Here is a 25,048-nt window from a genome sequence, read left to right as displayed (position 1 = left end):
TATTTATTAATATAAATTAAATATATATTAAATAAATAAAATTCGAGCCTTTCGAACTTATTTTCGAACAATAATTCGAATAATTCACGAACATGTTCGAATATTTCGAGCCGAACTCAAACCCAAGCCCTAATTCAAACTGAACTCGAATCAAATATTTTAAATTTTTCGAACTTCGAATCGAGCTCGAACTCGAATATACTTATTTTGAACCGAATTCGAACCTTAAATTTTTCTGTATATTCGACTCGATTCAATTCATTTGCACCCCTAGACATGATCCTAATTGGACATGGTCGGACCGGATTAAAGGTGACAAAGCCACAATTACAAATAGGCAAATTACAATTATTTAAAAAAAAACCCCCTCCATTTCTTACATATTGCATTTTGATACACAAGCAAGCACATCTTCCAGCCATGGCTACACATAACAGACACAGTACATTAACCACACAACCACGAGCACAAATCACACATACGAATGACTTCTCTTCATCCTCTGCTCTGATCGCTTCAATGGTAGAGCATGTGGCAGCGACCGCCGGCGTAGCTGAGTATGCTGGCAAGAGCCTGCAGCCTGCGGCCGAGCTCCATCACCTGTGCTCTCAACACAGAGTTCTCCGTCTCCACTGCTGCGCACAGTTGCTTTGCGACGCCCAAGCTTGAAATCAGCTGGCTCTTCTCACTCCGTAGCCGGCTCACCTCCTCCGTCAGCTCACACAACTGCCTCTGCTTCCGCATTCTCGACCGCCTCGCCGACTCCCGATTCGATATCTTACGCTTCAGCTTCTTCAGTGAACTCAAGTCCTCTTCCGAGTGAGGATTCAGCAGCTGGCTCGATCCAGACGAGGCCCCGGAAGCCATGGAAGATCTGCGATATATCTTCGGAAAAAATGGGATTTTTGGTGGAATTTTAGATTGTTTATAGGTTTCAAGTAACTACTACAGATAAGGTTTTGGTATATGATCCGTGGAGCTTCTAGTTGATCATGAGAATACGTAGAACCAGTAGAGGAAGACGACGGAGAAGGACTGAACGAGGTGAGTTCTTCGCCGGAGTGCGGAATTGACCATAAACCCGCAGAGAAGGATTTCACTTAGGATAGGCGACATCTACGAGAAAGGCATGATGCAAGATTCAAGGTGAGATTTTTTGGCTAAGATTCGAAGAAAGGTTGGATTTTGAGATGGATTTGATGGAGGAATGGTGGTGTTAGAGAAGAATCCGGCAGATCTTCCACGGAATTTGCAGGAGAATGAACTGAGTTAGAACAGGAGAGAGAGTTAGGGAAGAACAGAGCAGCAGAACCTTGATGAAGGCAAGGAATGGAGGAAGAGGAAAAGGGAGGGAAGGGAATTGGAGAAGAAGGGAGGGGTGGAAGTTATAAAGAAAATTGAAGGAGATGGTGGGAAAATTAAATTAATAAAAGAATTTGTGAAAAAAGTGAGAAATTTAAAAAAGAATTTGATTGACAAATTAAAAAAATGGTAAAATAAAGTAAGAATATCATTTACAATATTGATAAAATAAAGCTAAATTGTTGAAAGCATACCATTTACAATATTCATAAATTAGTAAAATACAATTCATATACAAATATATTTGTCAACAAAGTAAGAATAGATTATTTTTGTGGGACTTCAATAGAAAAATCAAGGACCTTATTTGGCCTTTTGGCTGTGATCAACCATTGTTTTATTTTGGTTAATAGATTGCTTGTATTGTAATGACTTCTTTCTTATATACAAAAGCCATAATTTATATAATTGTGCACGTAATTATCAAATTCTCTATGGTATTTAGAACACCTATTTCAACTTTTCACTGTAAGTTTTCTCTAACTTGATCCAATTTTATTTTGTAAAAATTTCATATCATTCTACTTTTTCCCTTTTTAGCAAATTTTTATCAACTTAAGCCAAATATCACACTATATAAAAAAAAAGATGTATTGATAAATCAAGAACAAGAATGTCCTAAGTTTCGAGTATTATCCCTCGTCTTAAATCTCTACCTTCTTTTTATAATAGCTCTTCTTATATGGCAATAAGTCTTGCACCTATTATTTCTATTAGAGCAAAAGATGAGATAGTTCATTTTAAATTGTCCCATCTATCCCACCATAATATCATGGACGGATAAATCATGAAAAATATTTTGTCAACTGTAAATTTACGAATATTATTTCTATAATTTGAGTGTAGATTGATATCTAATGTAATTTCATTGAATCTAAAATAGCATTTTTTTTCTTGAGGAGACGGAACCCCTTCTACCATAAACTTATATTTTGAAATTGATAGAGAAACAAAGAAAGATCCGTGAAAAATAAAACTCTTCTTTCTACGAGGAATGTCATATCTACACGGCTACACCTTTCATACACAATTTTTGAAACATATCGGAGAATCCGCATAACCCAACGTTTTTTTCATATATTTTTAATAGTATTCTTAGGTACTATTACATCTAATATTATAGGTTTAACTGTTCTAGAATCGACCATGATTGGTAAACCAACGGATACATTTACAACTCCTTTGAGAATACTTCTTTCCCGTATTTCAAATACTCGAGGATCTGAAATTTATAATATTGTTAAAAAAAAATCTGGAGGAGCTGAAAACTCAATCAAAATTCTTCAATGCCAAAAGAAAAATATGCAAAAATAATAATAATAAAATATAATTTGTGCTGGGCTGCAATTGGGCCCAATCCCAAACATACATCCGGCCCAAGCCTGCTTGGCAAGTATGCCCCAGTTTAGGTGGCCAATCACTACGTAAAAGTTCTCATCCGTATGCTACTCCTAATCACTTATTTTTAGCTAATAATCATGCAATTAATCGATCACACCGAACTTTAATTTCGTTAAATTATTAGCATGCGACTTCAAAGCGGGACGAATGATTGGACGACCCAAGCGGCGGCGGCGGCGCGAAGGGGTCGTCGCCGTTGGGGAAAAGATCGCCGGCCTTTAAGACAGTGAAGACGACGAGCACAGTGATGACGAGAACAGAGAGGGCGGAGAGGAAGAGCATGAGTGCGTCGGCGACGCCGCCCTTCACCTCCTGCTCGTACTCCGTCGCCGCCAGCGCCAGCATCGTCAACGGGAACGAGTACGCCCACCACGCCAGGTTGAACCGCCGCATCGCCCTCCGGAACAGGGCCGGCCTCGACACCTGCCGATTAATTAATTTGATGGGGGCATTCAAACGGTGAAATAAATCGATCGATGGAATGATCACCAAGGAGGCCAAGAGGAAGAGGGAGAGGTAGAAGAGCATCCTGGAGCCGAGGTCGAATTTTCCGGCGATGGAGTCCCATGCCAAGCTGGCCATGCTGGACGCGGCGATGAAGAGGAAGAACGCGGGGCGGAGAATCGCCGGGAGGCTGGTGCTGCCGACGAAGCGCTGGTAGAGGGTGACGAAGAGGACGAGGTAGTGGACCATACCCAGGGAGAACATGCAGGTGGCGGCCTCCGGCCACCCCATGCGCGCCGCCGCCTGCGCCCCCACCAGGTTCCCCACCACCGTCATCTGGCTCGTCGGGTTCGCCGCCAGCGACAGGAACCGCTTCCCGTCGGTGAACCACTGCCCGTAGATCTTGACGTCCAGCATCAAGATGGGCGCCACGAAGGCCCACCACAGGGCGCGAGACAGGGGAGCAGCGGCAGGCGGCGCCGCCTGCAGCAAGAGAAGCCAGGAAATCCAGGGGGCGAAGAGGTAGTTGACGCCCACGTGGTGCGAGAACTCTGCGGCCACGTGGCGCGGCCGCACAGCGCAGCGGAGCGCGTACAGAAAGCACAGCGCCACCAGCACCGCCAGCGCCACCGACCAGAGCAGCAAGTGGGCGGCCGCCGGCACCGAGCGGGCGAGGTGCCGCAGGGCGTGCGAGCCGCCGGCGGCGCCCCCGCTAGGCTCGCTGAGTGTCTTCCAGAGCAAGGCCTGGGCGCAGAGCGAGAGACTGATGCGGAAATAGCCGGCGTGGAAGCCGGTGAGGTTACCGCAGCCCGTCGACACTCCGTCGGCGACCACTTTCGTTCGAATCCGAGCTTTAGCGGCGACGGCAACGGGAAGGTGCTCTTTTACCTCCATATGAATCAAGACTGCTCTTTTCTTCGATTGATTCAAATCAAGATGGAAAATTGGAGGTGATCTTTTCTTATGTACATATAGATTTGGAAGAGGATAAGCAACGTGCTTAATCTTTTTCTTTGGTCTTAATTAGTATTATTTAGAGTATTCTTAGTCCAAAGTGCTAACTGGATTTTGAGTTTTTCTATTGGATCTAAATGAACTAATTTTCACTGAATATTTTAGTAAATAAAAAAATGTTCACAATAGATGATTTATCAATCTAACATTTTTAGATCAATCATCTATTAAAGAAAATGTACAAAAATTAAAACTCGATCCTTAAACACTCACAAAACATGAAAGATACTTTGCCACTGCATCATTGACCTGGGTGGCCCTCCGTGCTACTACAATTGGAGATGAGTAAAATTTAGATTATATGAGAATAATCAATCGAATTTGAAAGCAAACGTTTAGTTTTTTAAAAATATTAATTATTTCAATTTATTCAATTCTATTTTAAAATTAGTTATATCGATTAAACCAAATTGGTATTAGTTGATTGTTATACTGAATCGAACAACAACTGCGTAACCTGACTGATAAATTAGACAATAAAATAGTATGTTTAGTACTCAACTCATGTTGCATCATCAGTCAACTACTAAGAAAAGTTTAGCTACTGCATAATTCTACTGATAAATTAGACAACAAAATAGTATGTTTCGTATTCAACTGATGTTGCATCATCGGTATTGCTAAGAAAAGTTTAGCTAATTCGGTAGACCGATGAAATTAATTGTATTTATATTAGTTTGATTTGTTACCAATTAATTTGATTATTCATCTTATCTTAGTAGAACATAAAATAATTTTAATTAAAATAGTACATATTATATCAATTTTGATCAAAATTATAACTAATATTGAAATAGTTTTAATCGGTAATTTAGTAATTTAAATTAGTATTGAAGCAATTTTAAAAAAGAAATTTTTGAATAAAATCGGAGCAATTTTAATTAATATTATAATAATTTTAACCAACAATGGAGTATTTTTACCAATAACTACTATAACTATATTTTGAGTAGTCTACTAAAAAAAATTAATATTGTTGAGATGAAAAAATTAAGATGGAGTATTTCTTTTGATATATTGCATTTTTTGTTTGGACAAAAACATATTTATGTTGTTTTATATTCTTTTCCCTTCTAAATAAATCTTTCTTTTATGAATCAAAATTTAAAAATAAAAAATTTTTATCAAAGACTGTTAGACAAATGATGGGATAAACCTCATGCACCCACTGTTTATACTACCTTGGGGCAAATCAATATTTTACTAAAATTTAAACTTTTAATATCATTCTTGAAGAATTTGTTTGGTTGAGGATGAATCGACATGATGATCTATTGACTAATAAGCATCCATAATTCCATAGTGCATAATCACTTTCTTAAGATTTAATTATTACCTATATAGAATCCATAAAAAAGAGTCGCACCACATCTTTTAAATGATGATAAAAAAAACTTATAACTAACTTTCAAAATATGACTTTAAATATTTATCTTTTAAAAGAAATTTTAGATGTGGGATTTATTTTTTATTTTTATTTTTATTTTTTTTGACAAAAATCAAAATGGTACCCTAAATTAATAGAAATATCATATTACCATTTTTTTTAAAAAAAAAAAGTCAAATGAATGTTCTCTCATAATTTTATCCTAAAAATATCATTAGATTCAACATTATTGTAAAAACTAACATAAATATCGTTGGATTCAACACTATTATAGAAGCTAGCATGTAAGTTCTACAACACATAATAGTTATCGATTAGCTTCTACATCGTATAGAAATTATATGTTAACTCCTACACACTTGATCATGATTATATTATTTTCATTTGAAATGCAATGTGTTCGTTGAAATGCTATTTTAATCAAGTTACTACTCAGAAAAATGAAAATAAAATGATATAAAGTCACCATTATTAAAGCTAACAACAAACTTTTGAGTTATATACTAACTTCTACACGGTCGATCGTAATCAAATGCTCGTTAAAATATTATTTTAATTAGGTTATCACTCGAATAAACAAAATTAAAATGATATAAAGTCATTGTTATAGAAGCTACCAACTAGTTTCTACAATATAATATATTGTAAAAGTTAGTTGCTAACTTTTACACATTGTAAAAACTAGATATTCAATTAGAAATGGATAGCCTATATGATGAAAACGTAAATGATGGGCACCCATTTAATTTTTACCCAACTTTTTTTTCCCCTTCTCTATGTTTTTAAAAACCTTTCAAATGCACTGAATTAAAGTTATATATAGAAGACAATCTGACCTAAATAATACCTAACGTAATCTCAGCTACCTTTTCTTTGTGGATATATATTTATAAGGTTTCTTTTTCTACTATGAACACCATTTTACTGCCTTCGTTGCCTCTTCAGATTATAGAACAGCCACAAACACAGATATCTGCATCATCAACCTTGCAACTTTTCTAACAAGAGATCAGAAATACAGAATTACCATTGTTTGTGAGGACATGAATGCTAAAACGAAGCTTGAAGTGGTAGGCAACTCTGCAAATGAAAAACAAGTTTGGAATGATACGCAATTTTTCTTATAAAATATATATGCATCTGAAATGGAATACAGTGGAGACAGAGTAAGTGGTGCAGGCATTAACTGCAAGAAGAAGGGAGGAAGTGAAGTGGACAGCACAAAATGAGGTCAAGATCAAATTGCAGCCATGCACCAGTTTAGAAACAGAGTTGGCCAGAATTGCACATCAAACTTTATGATGCAAACATCACCATCTCTTTAAGTTAGTTTTTCTTTATTTTGTTTTACCAGAAGGCGTCTAAACCGCACAGGCATGTGAAAGAATTCATAAAGAGGAAGAAACTGTTAGTTTATATGTACTATGTCAGCGCACACACATCATATCTCATAGAATCCTTCCTGTTTCGAACCTTTTTCCTTGTAGGATACATGTATTTGTGTTGAATACGTGGGAATAGAAAAGAGGTGGAAGAGGATAGAAGTTCTATTATGAATGAGAGTTTAGTTTCACATTGGGAGCTTCAACGTATGTTGGTTAGTTTATATTGATTCACATGTATTGAGGATGTGAACAAATATATGGGGAGAGACTTTCTCTCACGCATGGATGCGCAGGGAGATACAAATCTAGGGCCCGGATTGTATTGAACCATGTTGACTCATATGCGAGCACGACCTGCATGCGCCGAATGCCGGACCGATCGAGACAAAATTTACCGAAGTGGAACAACCAACATTTTACTGCTATGTAACAGATACATTAAATTCGAAATTAATGCATAATCGAAACGATCGAGTGATAATGAGTGAAACAGTCGGCATTTCACTGCTCGGCGAGTAATAGTATTTAATCGACAATTAATGCTGACGTTGATCTGAGCTCCTATATAAGGAGGCTGTGATCATAGGCAGAAGACACACAGAAAGCAACAAAAGTTCTCCACCTGTGCTCCCTCTGTCGTGCAACTCCTGCTCGACAGAGTGCTCGTGACAGTAATCAGGTGCCTCTCAATTCGCCGTGGCCACCAGTACTTAGTATCCTGAGAAACAGACGACCCTAGTAAGTCTCGAATCACAGCCGGAGGTGGGGCGAAACTGTTTCAAGGAAACTGCGACTCTCGTAGGCCTCGGTCAACTCACCCGGCCTGTCGCTTCGCGTCGCCTGGCTTGCCTCTCGCCCGGTCGGCCTTATTGCCCGACCGTACTTCCCGGTCAGCCTTTCTACCCGCCCGACCATACTGCTCGGTTGGTCTCTTTGGTTGGATGGCTGCTCTGTCCGATCGGATTCTGTGCTCTCGACTGCTCAACTCGATAACACAGACCTGCTGCTCAGTAGATTTGCCCGCTCGACGATTGAGTCCGATCTGCCGCTCTTCAGAACGTAGCAGAAACCAATCCTAGTTGGCAGCCTGAGATTATCCACTCAGGTCATCTCTATTGTAAGTTGAATTTAAATTCTGTGTAATTTTAAATTCAGCTAAGTTCCCAAAAATCTCCGACAACAGATTGTTTTCCCCAACAATCTTGAAACAAATAATTCTGTTGAGATGGTCACAGAACAGAATATTGAGGTGCAACAGACTCAACACGTGCAGACCCCCTCTGTCCCGATTGGAATTGTGTCAATCAACTATGGGAAAAAGCCAGAGAAGTTTAGTGGACTGAACTTCAAGAGGTGGCAGCAGAAGATGCTCTTCTACCTGACCACGCTCAATCTGGCTCGGTTCTTGACCGAGGACCCTCCCAAGCATGTTGAGGATGCTGATGCGCAGACCATCAGTGCAGTGGAGGCATAGACTCATTTTGAGTTCCTTTGCCGAAACTACATCCTCAACTGCCTTGCCGACTCGCTGTACGTTGTGTATAGCATGAAGAGAATGGCTAAGGAGTTGTGGGAGTCCCTGGAGAAGAAGTACAAGACAGAGGATGCAAGGGCCAAGAAGTTCATCGTGGGTCAATTCCTGGACTACAAGATGATTGACTCCAAGACGGTGATCAGCCAAGTCCAGGAGCTTCAGGTGATCTTGCACGAGATCCACTCAGAGCGGATGGTTCTGAGTGAAACCTTCCAAGTGGCTGCTATCATTGAGAAGCTGCCTCCCGGTTGGAAGGACTTCAAGAACTACCTGAAGCATAAGCGGAAGGAGATGAATGTGGAGGAACTCATTGTTCGACATCGCATCGAAAAAGACGACAAAAGTTCAGAGAGAAAACTGTTCTCTCAGGCTACTGTGAAAGTCAACGTGGTCGAGCACAATCAAAGCTCGAACCGGAAGAACCATAAGTCTTCCGAGATGGGACCCAGAGGAGGCATCAACAAAAAGTTCTCTGGGAAGTACTTCAACTGTGACCGAGTGGGTCACAAATCTTCGGAGTGTAGGAAGCCGAAGAAGAAGCAGGAGGCCAACCTAAATGAGGGACCAGAAATGGACGACCTCTATGCTGTGGTCTCTGAGTTGAACCTGATCGGTTCAAACCCGCGACAATGGTGGATCGATACTGGAGCCAACAGACATGTCTGCTGCAATAAGGAGTTGCACCATAACTTTGAAGAAGTTTCTGGAGACAAGCTGTTCATGGGGAACTCAGCAACCTCGGACATCATAGGCCAAGGAAAAGTGGTGCTAAAGATGACCTCGGGCAAGGACCTTACTCTAAACAATGTGCTGTATGTTCCGGAGATTCGGAAGAATCTAGTATCAGGATCACTATTAAGCAAGGATGCTTTCGCATTGTTTTTGAGTCGGACAGAATTATATTATCCAAAAAATGGAATGTTTGTAGGAAGGAGCTACGTATCTGATGGGCTATTCAAACTCAATGTAATGGTTATTAGACCCAAGATAAATAAAAATGAAAGCTCTTCCACTTATATGCTTGAGTCCTCGTGTTTGTGGCATGGTAGATTAGGACAATGTTAACTACGATGTGTTATGTAGATTAATAAACATGCAAAACATGCCTGCATTCCACCTTGACCAAAAACACAAGTGTGAGATTTGTGTTGAAGCGAAAATGACAATGTCATCCTTTCAACATATTGAAAGAAGTAACGAACCACTTGACCTAATCCACACTTGAGAGAGACAATTGCATGTAAGATAGAGTCTATCTTGCAAAATCACATTTGGAAACTTGTGGATCTTCCTCCAGAAAGTAAACCACTAGGGTGCAAGTGAAATTTCAAGAAGAAAATGAAGTTAGATGACACAATTAATAAATACAAGGTCAAATTGGTAATCAAAAGATACGGACAACTAGAAAGCCTCGATTACTTTGATACGTATTCTCCGGTATCGAAAATAACTTCCATTAGAGTACTGTTGGCTAGCGTCGCTCTATGGAATCTTGAAATACAACAGATGGATGTAAAGACAACTTTTCTAAATGGGGATTTAGAAGAGGAAATTTACATGGAACAACCTGAGGGGTTTTCTGTGCCAGGACAGAAAAACAAGGTTTGTAGATCTGTGAAGTCATTATATGGCTTGAAACAAACACCGAAACAGTAACATGAGAAATTTGATAATGCCATTAAGGAATGTGGATTTAGGATTAATGAATGCGATAAATGTGTCTACATGAAAGTCATGAAGAGTGACTATGTCATCTCATTATGTTAACACAAACGCTGATAGATACAAATCAACATCTATCGAAAAATCGAGTTGAAAGTATCTTTCAGCTAGAGTACTCTCGAGTGATTGGAAGTCTGATGTACTTAATGAGTTGTACACGACCAGACTTAGCCTACGTAGTAAGTAACTGAGTAGATACACGAGTACTTAATCCCAGTGTTGAGCACTGGAAAGGGATAACAAGAGTACTGAGGTACTTAAGGTATACTCGTGAATATGGTCTGCACCATACGAGATATCCTGTTGTGATCGAAGGATACAACGATGCAAGTTGGATATCTGACATAAAAGACTCCAAGTCTATGAGTAGATATGTATTCACTCTTAGCGGTGCAACCATTTCTTGGAAATCTTCTTAGCAAACCGTAATAACCAGATCCACGATGGAATCTGAGTTTGTAGCTCTTGATAAATGTGGTGAAGAGACTGAATTACTACGACAATTCTTAGAAGATATTCCACGATATCCGAAATCAATGCCGACAATTTGCATACATTGTGATAGTCAATCAACAATTGATCGAGCACAGAGCCATCTATATAATGATAAGTCTAGACATATACGTCGTAGACATAGTACCATCAGACAACTACTCTTAACGGGAGTTATCACTATTGACTATGTGAAGTCAAAAGATAATCTAGCGGATCTACTAACCAAAGGGTTAAATCGAGAGTTAGTTACAAGCTCAACATGAGGATTAGGTTTGATGTTGTTGTCAGTGATTAGTGCAGAGGGCATTCAACCTATGCTGACTGGAGATCCCAAGAACTAGGTTCAATGGGACAACTAATCTACATTGACTAGACATACTGTGGGTGATAACCCAATGAAACAATGACTAGACCAGGGTAAGTCGATGGGCTTTTAATGATCAAGAAGAGTAGATGACAACTCTTGAGGGATCACTTATGTGAGAAAGAAGTGGGACCGCTTCGAAGAGAATTGGATGCACAATTCTTAGAGTTTCTCAAAGAACCAAGCATGTTCATGGCTAAGAATGAACACACTCATGAGAACTAAGTTGTATCAGGGAGAGTCTTGAGTGAGATTTGTCACCGCTTACACAGACGACAGTATAGTTCAAGGATATCGTGTCTACTATCAGCCAGTAAGCAACTGAATCTTCACAAGGGAAGGTTCAAAGGGTAAAACCTATCTATCCTATACTTGATTCAACTGCTGAATGCTATCATATACCCCATCTCCATTCATGTGGGGGATTGTTGAATATGTGTGAATGGAGAAAAGGTGGAAGAGGATAGAAGCTCTATTGTGAATGAGATTTTAGTCCCACATTGGGAGCTTCAAGGCATGTTGGTTAGTTTATATTGATTCACATGCATTGAGGATTTGAACAAATGCATGGGGAGAGACTCTCTCTCACGCGTGGATGCGCAGGAAGGGTGCAAATCCAGGGTCCGGATTGCACTAAACCATGTTGACTCGTGTGCGGGCACGACCTGCGCGCGCTGAATGCTAGACCGATCGAGGTAAAATTTGCCCAAGTGGAACAACTAACATTTTGTTGTTATATAATGGATGCATTAAATTCGAGATTAATGCATAATCGAAATGGTCGAGTGATAATGAGTGAAACGGTCGACGTTTGGACGAGTAATAGTATTTAATCAACCATTAATGCTGTCGTTGATCTGAGCTCCTATATAAGGAGGCTGCGATCGCAGGCAGAAGACACACAGAAAGCAACAAAAGCTCTCCATCTATGTTCCCTTTGTTGTGCAACTCCTGTTCGACAGAGTGCCCGCGATAGCAATCGGGTGCCTCTCAATTCGTCGTGACCACCAGTGCTTGGTATCCTAGGAAACAGACGACCCTAGTAAGTCTCGAAGCACAGCCAGAGGTGGGGCGAATCTGTTTCAAGGAAACTGCGACTCTCGCAGGCCTCCGTCAACTCGCCCGGTCTCTTCGTCGGCCCGGTCGACCCCTTTGCTCGACCGACCTCTCCACTCACCTGATCAGTCTCTTCGTCCGCCCGATCGACTTCTCTGACCGCTCGGTCTGTCGCGTCGCTCGACCGACTTATTGCTTCGCCCGAACAACTGCCTGTCGCTTCGCGCCGCCCGGCCTGCCTCTCACCAAACTTGTCTGTCCGCCCGACCGTACCGCCCGGTCGGCCTTACTGCCTGACCATACTTCCCGGTCAGCCTTTCTGCCTGCTAGACCGTATTTCCCTGTCGGCCTTACTGCCCACCCGACCGTACTGCTCGATTGGTCTCTTTGGTTGGACGGCTGCTCTGTCTGATTGGGCTCTATGCTCTTGATTGTTCGGCTCGACAACACAGACCTGCTGCTCAGCAGATCTGCCCGCTCGACGACTGAGTCCGATCTGCCGCTCTTCGGCACGTAGCAGAAACTAGGCCCAGCTGGCAGCCTGAAATTATCCACTCAGGTCATATTTATTGTAAGTTGAATTTAAATTCTGTGTAATTTTAAATTTAACTAAGTCCCCAAAAATCTCCAACAACATATTATTTTTCCCAACAATTTGTTGATATACAATCTAGTTTATGACAATTGGATAGGTATCAAAGTCGAGTAATCTTTTCACCGTTATCATTTTTTCTCAGTACACTGGAATCAACCTCATCTTGCTTGAATAGTCTTTATTGAGCAAGAAGATGCCATCTAACATGCTTGACAAATACCTTGAACAAATTGTCAGAACCTAAGCATCCAATCTCGTGGCTCATTTACACTGCATATGATGAGCTCAAGGCTGATTGAAGGACACTTAAACTAGCACGGAGACCATTCCTAACCCTGTCATCCATTTAAATATTGTCAATATTGAAGCAACAAATTGGTTTTTTGTTCTCTGATCACATCATAGCAAGCACCTATGCACCAAATTGATTTATGTAATCGACGGCCAGCAAACAGTTCATCTGAGTGGGATAGAAAAGGGATGAAATAGTTATTCCTATGGAATGGAATAGAAATTCTTGAGTTTATATGGAATAAATATCTTTGTATTTGATTCATATGAAATGTTATTTGTATGACTTGCCTAGTTTGCACGATCTGCCAAACTTCAGTGTTACCGATCTACCTTGCTCGCCTAGGCTAATTGAGCCAGGCGACCTGTAGGTTTGTCTAATATTGGTAAGAGAAGTCTAATATTGGTTAATAACAAAACAAATATCTTTCTATTTTCAGTGTTGTGCTCTTTAGCAGATATGTAAATTGAAAACACCTAGAGTTGCTGTTCTCGTACCATAATAGTTTCTATCTCATAGATAGAACTAGGAATCCCCAGAAGCTAAATGAGCACACACAAAATTATTTGTCGACAGTGTTCACTTACCAACTATCTTTGTTTCTCAAAGCATTTAGCATGAATATTACAATGGATGGATCCCGCCAAAATGCAACCTTTATTCCATCTAACAAATGCTCCAGACGACGACGAGAATAGAGGAAAACCAAGACGATACAAATGATTCATGATTGGACTAAATAAATTCAGCATGCCAATATTGTGCGCGATACATATGATTTAATTTTGCTTATACTCGCATATAGACAACCCAAAGCATGGTAGAAAATTGGAAAGATATGGAACTGGAATGTATCTCTTACAATACTATACAAAGTATTGACAGCAACCATGAACAAAGAAATTCATGGAAATGACAAGTAGTTTATATTTAACCTCATCGAGAATTAACCTTAGTACGAAGCCAGCAACGGCAAGCCAGATGCTGCTACAGATTTTCTGCTGTAGTAGGCATACAGCGACAACTGTACAATTCCCAGGACAGTGCCAATCCCGTTCGGAATCTGAAATATGTATTCAAGAACTTTTTTGAATAAACACAACAGTATCTCTAAGCCAGCCAGTGGATTCCATGATTCCAGAAGACTTACATATATGAAGAAGTCATGCAGTAGCATCCCATACACAAAGAAAGAGATGCTCATCAAGAAGGTTGCGAGTGAAAGATAGAATGGCATGAACTCAACGCTCTTCGTCTTGATCACCAAATTCTATCAAGTAAAAAAACCAAGAACAATGGCAAATCAAAATTGTCGGCATCGAGAACTAATCAGAGACCTGCTAAGAATAACAAGAAGACCTACAATGATAAGCAATGGAGAAGCAAACATGGAGATGAGTGAAGCAACACTTAGATATCCAACAAATGCTTGTCGTGTCGGGTGGTCAAGCAGCTCGAGGCTCACATAAGCAATGAGGGCAAAAACACCAAACACACCTAAAAGCAGTGCGGACATCCTCAGCTGAAAACAGAGCAATTATCAGAAGAAATGAAGCGAGTATTAGGAACGATTGCTGAAAACAACTTGAGGAAATCAATCACACACCTTTTTTGAGCCATCTACATGGAGTATGAAGAGGACTACATACACAAGTTGGAAAACAGCACCAATGGAGTTGACAGTAGCCACTAAAATCACACCATATGATACACAAGGAAGGCCATACCACATACAGATCAAGCAATTCAAGAGGGAATATATGTAGGGCAGCCCCGAGAACTGCTCGGTCGACTTGTTCCGCACAATTCGTCGAAATGTTGGCCTGAACAAGTTCAAGCAATTAATCAAGCATTTGGGGCGCACAGATCCAAACAAGGAACAACAAATTGATGAAGTGAACTTACATGGGCGAGACAAACAAAACGAAGGCGAAGACATTGCCTGCACACAGATCAAAGGAAGTTGTTATTTTCTCACTTTAGTCCGCGATTGGAAGAATCCCCAAATCATACGACAAGGTAAGGGGAACGGATGAACTCCAAACAGAATCCTTTCCAAAACTTACATAGTAAAAACATGAAATCGGGTAAGATCGCAGACATAAGAATTCCCAAAAATCATTCTTTTACTCTTCATGTTTCTATAAACCCTAGAAGCCATGGTTTCGTTAAGGAGAAACCTTACCAGCAATCCCAGCTGCATATGTGCAGGTGCCATAGAAGGAGGCAGGAAAAGAAGCTGCTGCAGCAAACTCTGAAGAATTCATCAAGGCTTTTCTAGTCGCTCGTCTCCTTCTATTTCTTACAGCAGCAGCGAACCAGAGAGGTAGAAAAAGTTCACACCTTTCCGTATTATCCAGCGGGAGCAAGTTCTGAAATTCCAAAGTGGCTCGACAAGATCCGATTTTTAACGAGAAACTCGTGTAATCTGCCGGCAAAATACGAATGCAAACAAGCAAGCAGCCATCAATTTTTGCGTCTCCTGGTCCACTACTTTTCTCAGAGTCCATGAACCCTACAAATAATAGCGGGGAAGGTTTTGATGACCTGCAAATCTCTAAACCGCGAATTTTCACTAGCCGACAACTACAGATGATCTCTTTTCCCAAAAAAAAAAAAAAAAAAAAGAACATAAACGTTTTCTTTTCCAAATTGGTGAAACTAAATCATTCAGGCCAACCTTGGATTACTGCTTAGATCTTCTACGTGATTACTTTCTGATGCAAATCACGCACGCTTTTACCTGATCAGTGTTCTGATAGATGATCAACTGTAAATTGACAAGTTCTTTGAGATTATCCAAATGCTTCATAAATTTGCTATTTTCACCACATGCCCATTTGTGATTTATTGATTGAATAAAAAAATCATGGTTGAGAAGATTTCTGGTGTCTTCATCCCATTCGATCTTCAAAATAGTTGGATGAGGTTGATCGATCGGCAAGTGGAATTGAAGAATTTTGGTTGCCAAGAGTTGGACGAGGTTGATGGGTCAGGAAATTATATGGAATTAAATTGACAAAACTTTAGGGTGGAAAATGCAAGAATGATGAGTCGCAAGGATATGGATGAGCACAATGTCGCATTCTCGATGGAATTGAGTTTGAACTTTGTATTGGAACACGTGTGGATAAGCTTGGAAAAAAATTTGAAGATCGACTTAATTTTTGGAGAAAAATAATATTATTTTTGGGTGTTGTTAATTTATAATTTGGAAAGAAAAAAAATAAAAAGAATTATTCGAAAGGAAGCCCGAGCCCAGTCCACAGGCCCATTGTTACATTAAGCCCAATATACTTGGGAAATTCAGTAAGAAATTTTGATACAACTTTAAATAGGCAATTATTAAAAATAATATTTCATTTATATTTTTCCATTTTTATATTACTTTATAGGAAGGCAGAGCAATTAAAACTTACAATTGAGTATAAAAAAGTAGTTTATTTATCCACTCAATTTTTACTAATATTCTAATGAATTTGATTTAAAATATTTAGAGTGATTTTAATTAAAATTATTGTATGTTTTAATAAAATTAGGATAAGTATTCTTTTAATATTTTATACTTATTTAAAGTAATAAAAAAAACTTTTTTTTAATAAAAAAGGATACAGGTATAAAACGTCTACGGAAGCGGAACCATCTCGATGCTTCGTACAAACGCGCGTGCGTACGTATGCACGGCATGCACGTGCCTCCTGCTTATGCCTTGTTTTACAAGAAATCGGACGCCTCGCCGATTATAATCCCACCAAAACGCACGCTGCGTCGCCGGCGTCAGTAGAAATCCGACTTCCGAGAAAGGAGGAGCTCTTCGCATCTTTATCTATCCCCGCTGGGTTCCTGTTGTTTCATCGATCCGGGACTTTTGGGGAGAGGAAGAAAGGGGAATCGCCGCGCAGGAGTGCCTCGATCCGATTGAACCATTCCGATCGACATGGATTTCGAGCTGCGTGTGGCTCGGGAGAAGTTGGAAAGGGAGCAGAGGGAGCGCAAGGCTAGAGCCAAGGCCAAGTTAGACCGGGAGCAGCGGGCCAAGGCTGAGGCCGCCCGCCAACGCGAAGCCATCGAAGCCGCCCAGCGCGATAAGCGCCTCGACGCCGCTCGCGCCCAACTCGAGGTCTTACATCTCTTGTTTCTCCGCCTCTTTATTCTGTATATTCCTTTATCCTTTTATTCTGCCGGGCTATCAATTGCGATTTGAGCGAGTAGCTGAAAAAAAAAAGGAGCTTTTTTTCGTGCATCTTTGTTTTTCTTCTTTGATTTGCTAAATAACGGTTACATATTTCTGAGCTTGATTTATGAAATTTGGTTAGTTTCAGGAGATTTGGTGGGTTGGTTATATTAAACATCCCCTTTAACAAATGGCATGTGAATTTGCATCCCAATTAATCAAGAACTGCGATTTTTTTTTGTTTTAAATCAAATTTAGTTATGTGTAGCATTATAATCTGAAGAAAGAAAACTAACTTGGTCCTTGGTGATGCATTAAGTGGAATGATGCATTTTTTGAAGTAATATTTGAAATATTGTCAACAATGCTTCTACATCTTTGTCTGCCTATTTGAATAACTTGAACCAGCATAAAACTGAATTCTTCTTGCAGGCAGAGCGGCAAAAGGAAGAAAGCATGCTTCTCGGGAATGGAATTGTATTTTCCCGAACTTTTGAAGCTGTATCTTTTGATGGCTTTGGAGACAAAATCAAACTTCCACCTTCTTGCTTTCAAGAATTGTCTGATCAAGGTGCCCTGGATAAAGGCCCCATGCATTTTAGGCTGTCGATGGTTAATGAATCAGTTCCATCAGATTCTGATGCTGATGTCCAGAGTGGATTCCGATTAACTCATTCAGGAGTTTTAGAGTTTACTGCAAGAGATGGTTCAGTGGAACTACCTCCCCACGTATGGGACAATTTATTCTCTGGTGTCTGTCTAGATGTTCCTCTTATCAAGGTGCGTTATGTTAGCTTACCTAAAGGAACATATGCAAAATTACAACCAGAAGGGATGGGTTTTTCTGATATTCCCAACCATAAGGCCGTGCTCGAGACAACTCTCCGTAGACATGCAACTTTGTCTGAAGGTGACATTATTACTGTCAGTTATGGTGAACTAAACTACAAGTTGAGGGTTCTTCAGCTAAAACCTGCTTCCAGTGTCTCTGTTCTAGAAACTGATATTGAAGTTGACGTAGAAGGACCTGACTCTGCTTCCAACAATATAGGGAAAGATCGTGTTCTTACACCGCTTATCATGGGAAAGATTGAAGAAGGAATTGTTGAAAAAGGGGAGTGCAATTACTATAAGTTCATTGTTGAGGATGCTATGAGAGATAAAATTGCATCTGGTCAGATCAATATTGAAATAAAGCTCGATGCAGATGGTAATGGAGATACCAATATTTACGTATCAAGGCATCCAATGATATTTCCGACCCAGCATCGCCATGAATGGTCATCTCATGAGATGGGCTCCAAGGCTCTGATAATAAGGCCAAAGGATCTGAATCTGGTTGCTGGTACCTATAGCATTGGTGTTTTTGGTTTTGAAGGTGTTACAAGGTATAAAATCTCTGTGGCTTATAAAGACAACCTTAAGCAAAAGGTCGGGGAACATGCTACTGTTCCATCACAAGTTGATGTGGAATCTGTAGAATGCCGAAATTGCAAACATTATATATCCAGTCGCACCATTTTACTCCATGAAGCATATTGCATTCGACACAATGTTCTTTGTCAATATAATGGTTGTGGAGTTGTTCTTAGAAAGGAGGAAGTGGCAAACCATATACATTGTGATAAATGTGGACACGCCTTTCAGCAAGAAAAGTTGGAGAAGCACATGAGGGTGTTTCATGAACCACTTCATTGCCCGTGTGGAGTGATACTAGAGACGGAACAAATGGTATGCTACTTATTCCATGTTTATTTCTTGTGTGTTATTAGGCTCTATGCAGTTGCCAATCTTGGTTCTGGATTTGTTTTATAAGAAGTTGGACAACAACTATTTGATTTGATCACTTTACATAATCTTACTCTTCTATGAAATAGATATTTCCTGTAATTAGTCAGGATATTATGGTTTATTCAATGGTCTAGATACATGATCTCTCAATCATTGCATATTAATCTTATAGATTCCCACCTTTACATTTTTTGGATGTGAGCCACTAAATTCAATTACCTATTCCATGTAAAAATTAGTCACAAACCTTTTGTTCAGTGTTTATCATCAATTACTTGTTTGTAAACCACTTGATTTTTGGAGTTTCTTCTCTTCATTGTAGATGGCACTGGATGGATGTATTATGTGCCTTACACAAGCAATTTGGTATAACTATATAAATAATAAAAGAGAGAAACTAGGTTTATCAATCAGAGTAAAAAAAATGCCAGAGGTGTTATAATGGTAATGACTGAGCTTAATTTGCTGAAGGCGACCCATTGGCTTGCCATTGTTGTTTTGTTGGATCTCTAAATCATCTGTACTGCACAGAATTTGATTTGTCGCTTTTGTTTCAACTACGAACTCTTGGTACTTTGATGACATTTTATATTTCGTGCATCAAGGTTTCTCCATAAAAACTATTACTAATTCAGTAGATTGTTCCTTTGATGCCTCTTTTACACTCCTTTGTATATATGTATTTGCGAAGAAAATTCATTCTTGTTTACGAGACCTTCATTCTCTAATGTGACAGGTCGAACACCAATCCTTGATGTGCCCACTTCGTTTGGTAACTTGTCGCTTCTGCGGAGATATGGTCCAAGCTGGTGCCGCAGCAGCTGATGCTCGGGATCGTTTCAGAGGGCTCTCCGAACATGAGAGTATCTGCGGGTCTCGGACAGCTCCATGCGACTCATGTGGGCGTTCTGTCATGCTGAAGGAAATGGATCTCCATGTTGTTGCTGTGCATCAGAAAAGCTAACTTAACTACCTCTGCCATTTCAAAACATTCAAATTCATCTTAGATATGGGCTCGAGTGTGCCACAAACTTTCATGCATCTTTTATTCTGTATTATTTTGAATGTACGAAATCAAAAAGATGACAGATCTTTCCTTTTAAAATTCCAATTGTCTCGCCCTGAATCTTCAACTTTTGAAACCTAATGAACAGCTACTATAAAGAAGATACAAACTAGGAAGCTGTTGATCACAAGTGACTCAAAAGGGTGAGTAGGAACTTGTTCTTATATGCTGAGTAGCGAGGCCATATATACATTCCTTTACATTTCAAGGGAGCAATTCCCTGGATCTATAGATTTGCAGCATATCATTTAGCTTTTCTTACTCCTCCCGGGGGATCCATCGACTCCACCAAATACTTTTCCTCCTTCTGTTAAGATCATCCATGCTCTCGTTTAGGGTTTTAATTAACTTCCTCTGCACGCGGAGGATGGAAGCGAGCAAGTTACGCTGCTGCGCACTGCCCTTCTTCGGCTTGATTTCCTGTTAATTGCATTGCATTGCACTCTAGATGAGAATATGACAGAAGAAACAATGCAAGCATTGTAAACTAAGATAAGCTAGTCTTTTTTCGTATGACTACTGGTGCAAGAAATGTTAAAGCTACTTACTCTCAGTTCCTGGAGTTGCGCTTCTGTGAAGCCGCCTTCTGATGATGTCCCTGACTTTGCCATAAACTTAATAATCCAATTGGCAGCTTCGCTGTAGTCCTTTTGTGTCGCGCGGTATTGTTGAAGCCTTAAATTTTGCATAATGGACAGACCGAGCAGGCCTTCACGTTTGAAAAATGGGTGAGCTAGTGCAGCCTTTGCGCTGGTTCTTTGGCGCGCTTTATAACGAACCATGGAAGTGAGAAGCTCCCAGCCAATGCCTCCATCTAAATCTAGCAGTTCAAATCCCTTTCGGAGATCTGGACTGGCACGGGGCTCCACTAGATTTCTCCATGCACTTAAGTCATAGTTGCAGCGCTTCAGCTGACGGTTAAATTGTACAAGGCTGTTGTCAGACCGTAGCGGCGGAAATACCTGAACAAAGAAGCAGCAATTAGCCTCATTCATCTAGTTTACTAAAAGCAATATTTGTGATGATTGAAAAATAGAATATATATCAAGAAGTTAAAATGCTTAAGCCTAACTTAATAGTAGCTAACCTCATCTAATCTTTTAAAACTCCTTTGCTAGCTCACAACTCACCTATAAGACTAAATTGGGGAGTTACGATCTCCCTCACTTAAGATTTGATGTCCCGTTAAACCTAAACTCACAACTCATTGTCTAGAATCTCCCTAATCAGAGGCTTATAAGGGTCTAATCTTATAAATTCACAATGACGGTAAAGAAAGTCATTCGATGATTTGATTGAACAAGAAAATACTCATAGTGAATGATTTGTATGTGTGTGCATTGCTGGGAATTGACTAGCACATTCTGGTAAGACAAGCATTTCTTGAGACTTTGAGAACATACCATTTGAAGGAAAATAAGGCCCAAGCTGTAAATGTCAAATCTGTCAGGTGAGTTCAGCTGTTGAGAACAAAAACGCCAAAAGAGTAAAGACTGACTTAATTTTCTGGTAAAAACAAATGAAAATATAACTGTTTCATCCCTTTGGCACATAAATGAATACTAAAATGTGCATATCGATGAACCTGCCACAGAACAGGGGATAATGCAGTAGCCACTGGTGCAGAAGGTGCAGAGGGTGTTTGTGTACTCATGATATACTGCTCAGGTGCAGCATACCTAACAACAACAACGATTAGAATGTTTTAGAACTACCTATGTATAAACTCCTTTGGATAAAGATATCAAAAATATAATAGAACAGAAATATGCAAGATCAGATATATATACCGTGGGTCGAGCAGAAACTCCTTGGGAATATAGTTTATACCAACTCGCAAATCTGTTGCAGCTCCCAGATCGATAATTTTGAAGGTTCGAGCCCCTGCAATTATAGTTTTTGTTGATTAGAAGCCATCTACAAACAGATAAATTCAACCGTGTAGAACTATGACATGACAATTTCCACCTTCTGAGAAAATCACATTTTGAGGCTTAATGTCTCTGTGGACGATCCCTGTCGAATGAAGACCATCTAAAGCAAACAAAAGTTGCCTCATGATTGTTTGAATAATTTTGTTCTCTCTTTGTAATCCCTTTGGCAAATCTTGAACTTCTCCTAGAATCTTAGCCTCCACCTGAAGAAATGGATGTCGGGCAAATCAAGAAATAGTAGGATAGAACTTGCAAATAAAATCAGCTACGAAAAGGTAAGACAACATAAGAACTTCAGAAAAAACAATGTAATAGAACTGATCCAAAAGTTGCGATTAGTGTGATGAGCATTAACCGTAATCTTAAAGATGAATGTTGAGCTTTTAAATCATATCACTAGGATCCTGTTTCACTATAATCAGTTTTTCTTTAACAAAAGGTATCGCTTGTTAAGTTATTGCAACAGTACATAAATAATCAAGATACAACAAAATGACTCGGTTACTTTCAACTATTCGAAGGAACAAAAATGCATATCATCTTCTGAGAAAGAGCTGAGAAAAATTGTGTGACAAGCACTAGAAGCTATAACCAATGCTTAGTTAGATTATGCTTATTAGTGCACTGGTATTATACTGTCTCATAGATTATGCTTATTGTGGAAGTAAGCTAGATCACTTTGGCTTAACTTGAATCACTCCGTTGTAGTTTTCCTTGTCATATTGAACTGTTTACTTATAAAGGTGTTTTATGAAAGGAAAAAAGGAAAAAATCTCATAAACTGATTCCCCTAAAAGAATTAAGTATTCCATACGCCGGTTGAACTAATAAAAAACTTCATCTAACTTGGCAACTCTTCAGAGATACTTAAGCTTCATGGGGATCAACACACTCTTCAGAAATACTTGGGAAAATTAAAAACCTAAACTGAGTAGCAGCACAGAGATAGAACAGCATTAGAAAAATAGAGCACACGAAACTGGAACAATGGTTGCAAAAGTATACTGACATTATAGGGGAATTCTTTGCTTTGGATGAGATCTGCAAGTGTGTCCTCACCCTCAAAACGCCAAATGAGCCAGTACTCATCTCCACCCTTCCCTTTAGACTTGTTCTGTGAATTAACACACGGCACTTGTTACATCAAGCAATGTTTCTTCCCAAAAGAAATCGAGTTGATAAAAGACAGTGTCCCAGAACATAAGAGAAGAGTACCTCAAGAAAACCATACAAGAAATAGGCACAGCTGCTAGCACAGGCTCGTCGCACACGCTCATTCATCCATATCTCCACTGCTCCATATTCGGTGGCTTTCTTCAATACCAAATCGCCTTCCTTTTAACCAATCAAATGAACAAGAATTAGGGATTAGGCTAAACAGGAGCTTAGCCCTGTCATGCTCGCTTGGTTGACATGAAAACTGCTATGACTAGAGTAGTGGTGTCAATGGACCACGCTTGGGCTGGACATGCCACGAGTCCAGTTCGTGCGGTGCTGTGTCGACGGCAGTGCCGTTCCGTGCCGGCGACCGTGCCATGCTCCGCGTGGCGCTGTGTCGTGTCGGCTGCTGTGCCGTTCCGTGCTAGCGGACGTGCCGTGACGTGCAGTGCTGTGCCGGCTATCGTGCCGGCGTGCCGTGCCGACTATCGTGCCGGCGTGCCGTGCTTTGCCGTGACGGCGGCCCTACCATGCCTTGCTGTGCTGGCTGCCTTGCCGTTCCATGACGTGCAGTGTTGTGCAGTGCCGACTGTCGTGCCGGTGTGCCGTGCTGTGCCGTAACGCCCGCCGTACCATGCCGCGCTGTGCCGGGCGCCGTGGCGTGCAGTGTTGTGCCGACTGTCGTGCCGTACCGTGTCGTGCCGGCGAACGTGCCGTGCCGCCGACTGTCGTTCCGTGCCGGCGGCCGTGCCATGCCGCGCTGTGCCGTGCCGGTTGCTGTGCGGTGCCGTGTCGGCAGCAGTGCCGTTCCGTGCAAGCGGTTGTGCCGTGCCGTGCCGTGCCGTGCCGGTGGCAACAGCCCTCTTTACATCTCTAGACCAGTGAAATAATCCAACAACTGAATTGAGAAAACATCAACATGATTTGGGAAATTACTATGAGAACACCTTGATTGAAGGCTTGGGGTTTGCCAAGGAGACCTTATAGACGACCCCGAAGGCGCCTTCACCGAGCTTCTTACCGAGCACAATATCATCCTGCATAACCGAACCAAGCGAGGCGATAGACCAAGGGATCGGAAGGCGCACAAAGGGAAGCAAAAGTATAAGATTGTGCATCAATCGAAAGGCAATACCTTGTGGATGGCGGGACGAAAGAAGCGTTCAACAAAAGCGAGGACGAACATGTCGAAGAAGCCGGGTGCGACGCCGGGGGTCGCCCAGAGGTAGGACACGGCGGCGACGGCGAGGGCGACGCCGGGGGCGGTAAGGGTGAGGCCAGTGGGTCGGGGCAGGGTGCTTCGGTAAATGATGTCTCCGCACTCCATGACGGTGCAGGGGAGTCCCACGCCCACCCCGACGAAGAGATCGTGCAGGTGGGCCGAAGCCCTAGCGGGCGCCGGCACCTTCCGGCCGGTGGGAAATGAGGGAGGAGGAGACCTGCGCCGGTGGCCAGAGAGAAAGAAGGAAGCGTGGCCGAGGCGGAGAGCGCCGGCCGTCGCCATTGCTCATAAGATTAGTGGTCAGTATGCGTCGGGACTGTGGAGCTGCTGGTCATTCAATTGGGGGATTTATGGTTTTATTTTTTTTCCCATAATTTTTTTTAAAAAAAATTTCCATAAAAAATATTTTAATTTTATTTGGAATATACCTTTTAAATTTATTTTGTTGTTGCTTGTAGATATTTATACACGCCATTATCCACTAGCCACAATTCAGCAAAATTGATGCCAAAGGTACTTGTCTACTCACAAGCATGTGGTTGGGAATTTTGGGATTGAGATTTTATTTTTATTTATTATTTTTAAATTTTAGTTAAATTTTAAGTGAAAATCAAATAATGCAGATAATAAAAAAATAAAAATCATAAAAATA

General features: G+C 40.7%; 5 protein-coding genes across 6 annotated transcripts; 1 reads left to right on the top strand and 4 right to left on the bottom strand.

Annotated features, from left to right (window-relative positions):
• Window positions 1–391: 391 nt before the first annotated feature.
• On the bottom strand, window positions 392–1,018 carry LOC122000425 (bZIP transcription factor 44-like). The gene has a single exon (XM_042554829.1). The coding sequence runs from the start codon at window positions 865–867 to the stop codon at window positions 517–519; it is 351 nt and encodes a 116-aa protein (XP_042410763.1). The 5' UTR covers window positions 868–1,018; the 3' UTR covers window positions 392–516.
• Window positions 1,019–2,677: 1,659 nt separating this feature from the next.
• Window positions 2,678–4,139, bottom strand: LOC122000424 (S-type anion channel SLAH1-like). Its single transcript, XM_042554827.1, has 2 exons — window positions 3,253–4,139; window positions 2,678–3,186 (listed from the first exon to the last, which is right to left on the bottom strand). Exons 1-2 carry the CDS (start codon window positions 4,099–4,101, stop codon window positions 2,884–2,886), a joined length of 1,152 nt encoding a protein of 383 aa, XP_042410761.1. The 5' UTR covers window positions 4,102–4,139; the 3' UTR covers window positions 2,678–2,883.
• An 8,727-nt stretch (window positions 4,140–12,866) lies between these two features.
• On the bottom strand, window positions 12,867–16,019 carry LOC122002227 (bidirectional sugar transporter SWEET2a-like). Of its 2 annotated transcripts, XM_042557331.1 has the most exons (8): window positions 15,732–16,019; window positions 15,237–15,566; window positions 14,957–14,993; window positions 14,658–14,874; window positions 14,415–14,573; window positions 14,202–14,321; window positions 14,003–14,114; window positions 12,867–13,094 (listed from the first exon to the last, which is right to left on the bottom strand). In XM_042557331.1, exons 2-7 carry the CDS (start codon window positions 15,559–15,561, stop codon window positions 14,004–14,006), a joined length of 969 nt encoding a protein of 322 aa, XP_042413265.1. In that variant the 5' UTR covers window positions 15,562–15,566; window positions 15,732–16,019; the 3' UTR covers window positions 12,867–13,094; window position 14,003. The 2 variants fall into 2 exon arrangements, with proteins under 2 accessions (XP_042413265.1, XP_042413264.1); XM_042557330.1 differs by lacking the exon at window positions 12,867–13,094 and having other exon boundaries at window positions 13,764–14,114; window positions 15,732–16,018.
• Window positions 16,020–16,769: 750 nt separating this feature from the next.
• Window positions 16,770–20,127, top strand: LOC122002225. Its single transcript, XM_042557328.1, has 3 exons — window positions 16,770–17,171; window positions 17,658–18,956; window positions 19,753–20,127. Exons 1-3 carry the CDS (start codon window positions 16,989–16,991, stop codon window positions 19,978–19,980), a joined length of 1,710 nt encoding a protein of 569 aa, XP_042413262.1. The 5' UTR covers window positions 16,770–16,988; the 3' UTR covers window positions 19,981–20,127.
• Window positions 20,128–20,213: 86 nt separating this feature from the next.
• Window positions 20,214–24,729, bottom strand: LOC122002226 (serine/threonine-protein kinase STN7, chloroplastic-like). The gene is made up of 10 exons (XM_042557329.1): window positions 24,310–24,729; window positions 24,122–24,211; window positions 23,232–23,351; window positions 23,026–23,130; window positions 22,051–22,219; window positions 21,873–21,966; window positions 21,668–21,761; window positions 21,486–21,542; window positions 20,631–21,044; window positions 20,214–20,502 (listed from the first exon to the last, which is right to left on the bottom strand). Exons 1-10 carry the CDS (start codon window positions 24,676–24,678, stop codon window positions 20,341–20,343), a joined length of 1,674 nt encoding a protein of 557 aa, XP_042413263.1. The 5' UTR covers window positions 24,679–24,729; the 3' UTR covers window positions 20,214–20,340.
• Between the last annotated feature and the right edge of the window lie 319 nt (window positions 24,730–25,048).

Source organism: Zingiber officinale, chromosome 7A (genome assembly GCF_018446385.1).
Source record: "Zingiber officinale cultivar Zhangliang chromosome 7A, Zo_v1.1, whole genome shotgun sequence".
Classification (NCBI taxonomy): Eukaryota; Viridiplantae; Streptophyta; class Magnoliopsida; order Zingiberales; family Zingiberaceae; genus Zingiber; species Zingiber officinale.
The sequence above is the reverse complement of the archived record's forward strand: the minus strand, read 5'-3'. Positions and strand labels throughout refer to the sequence as shown.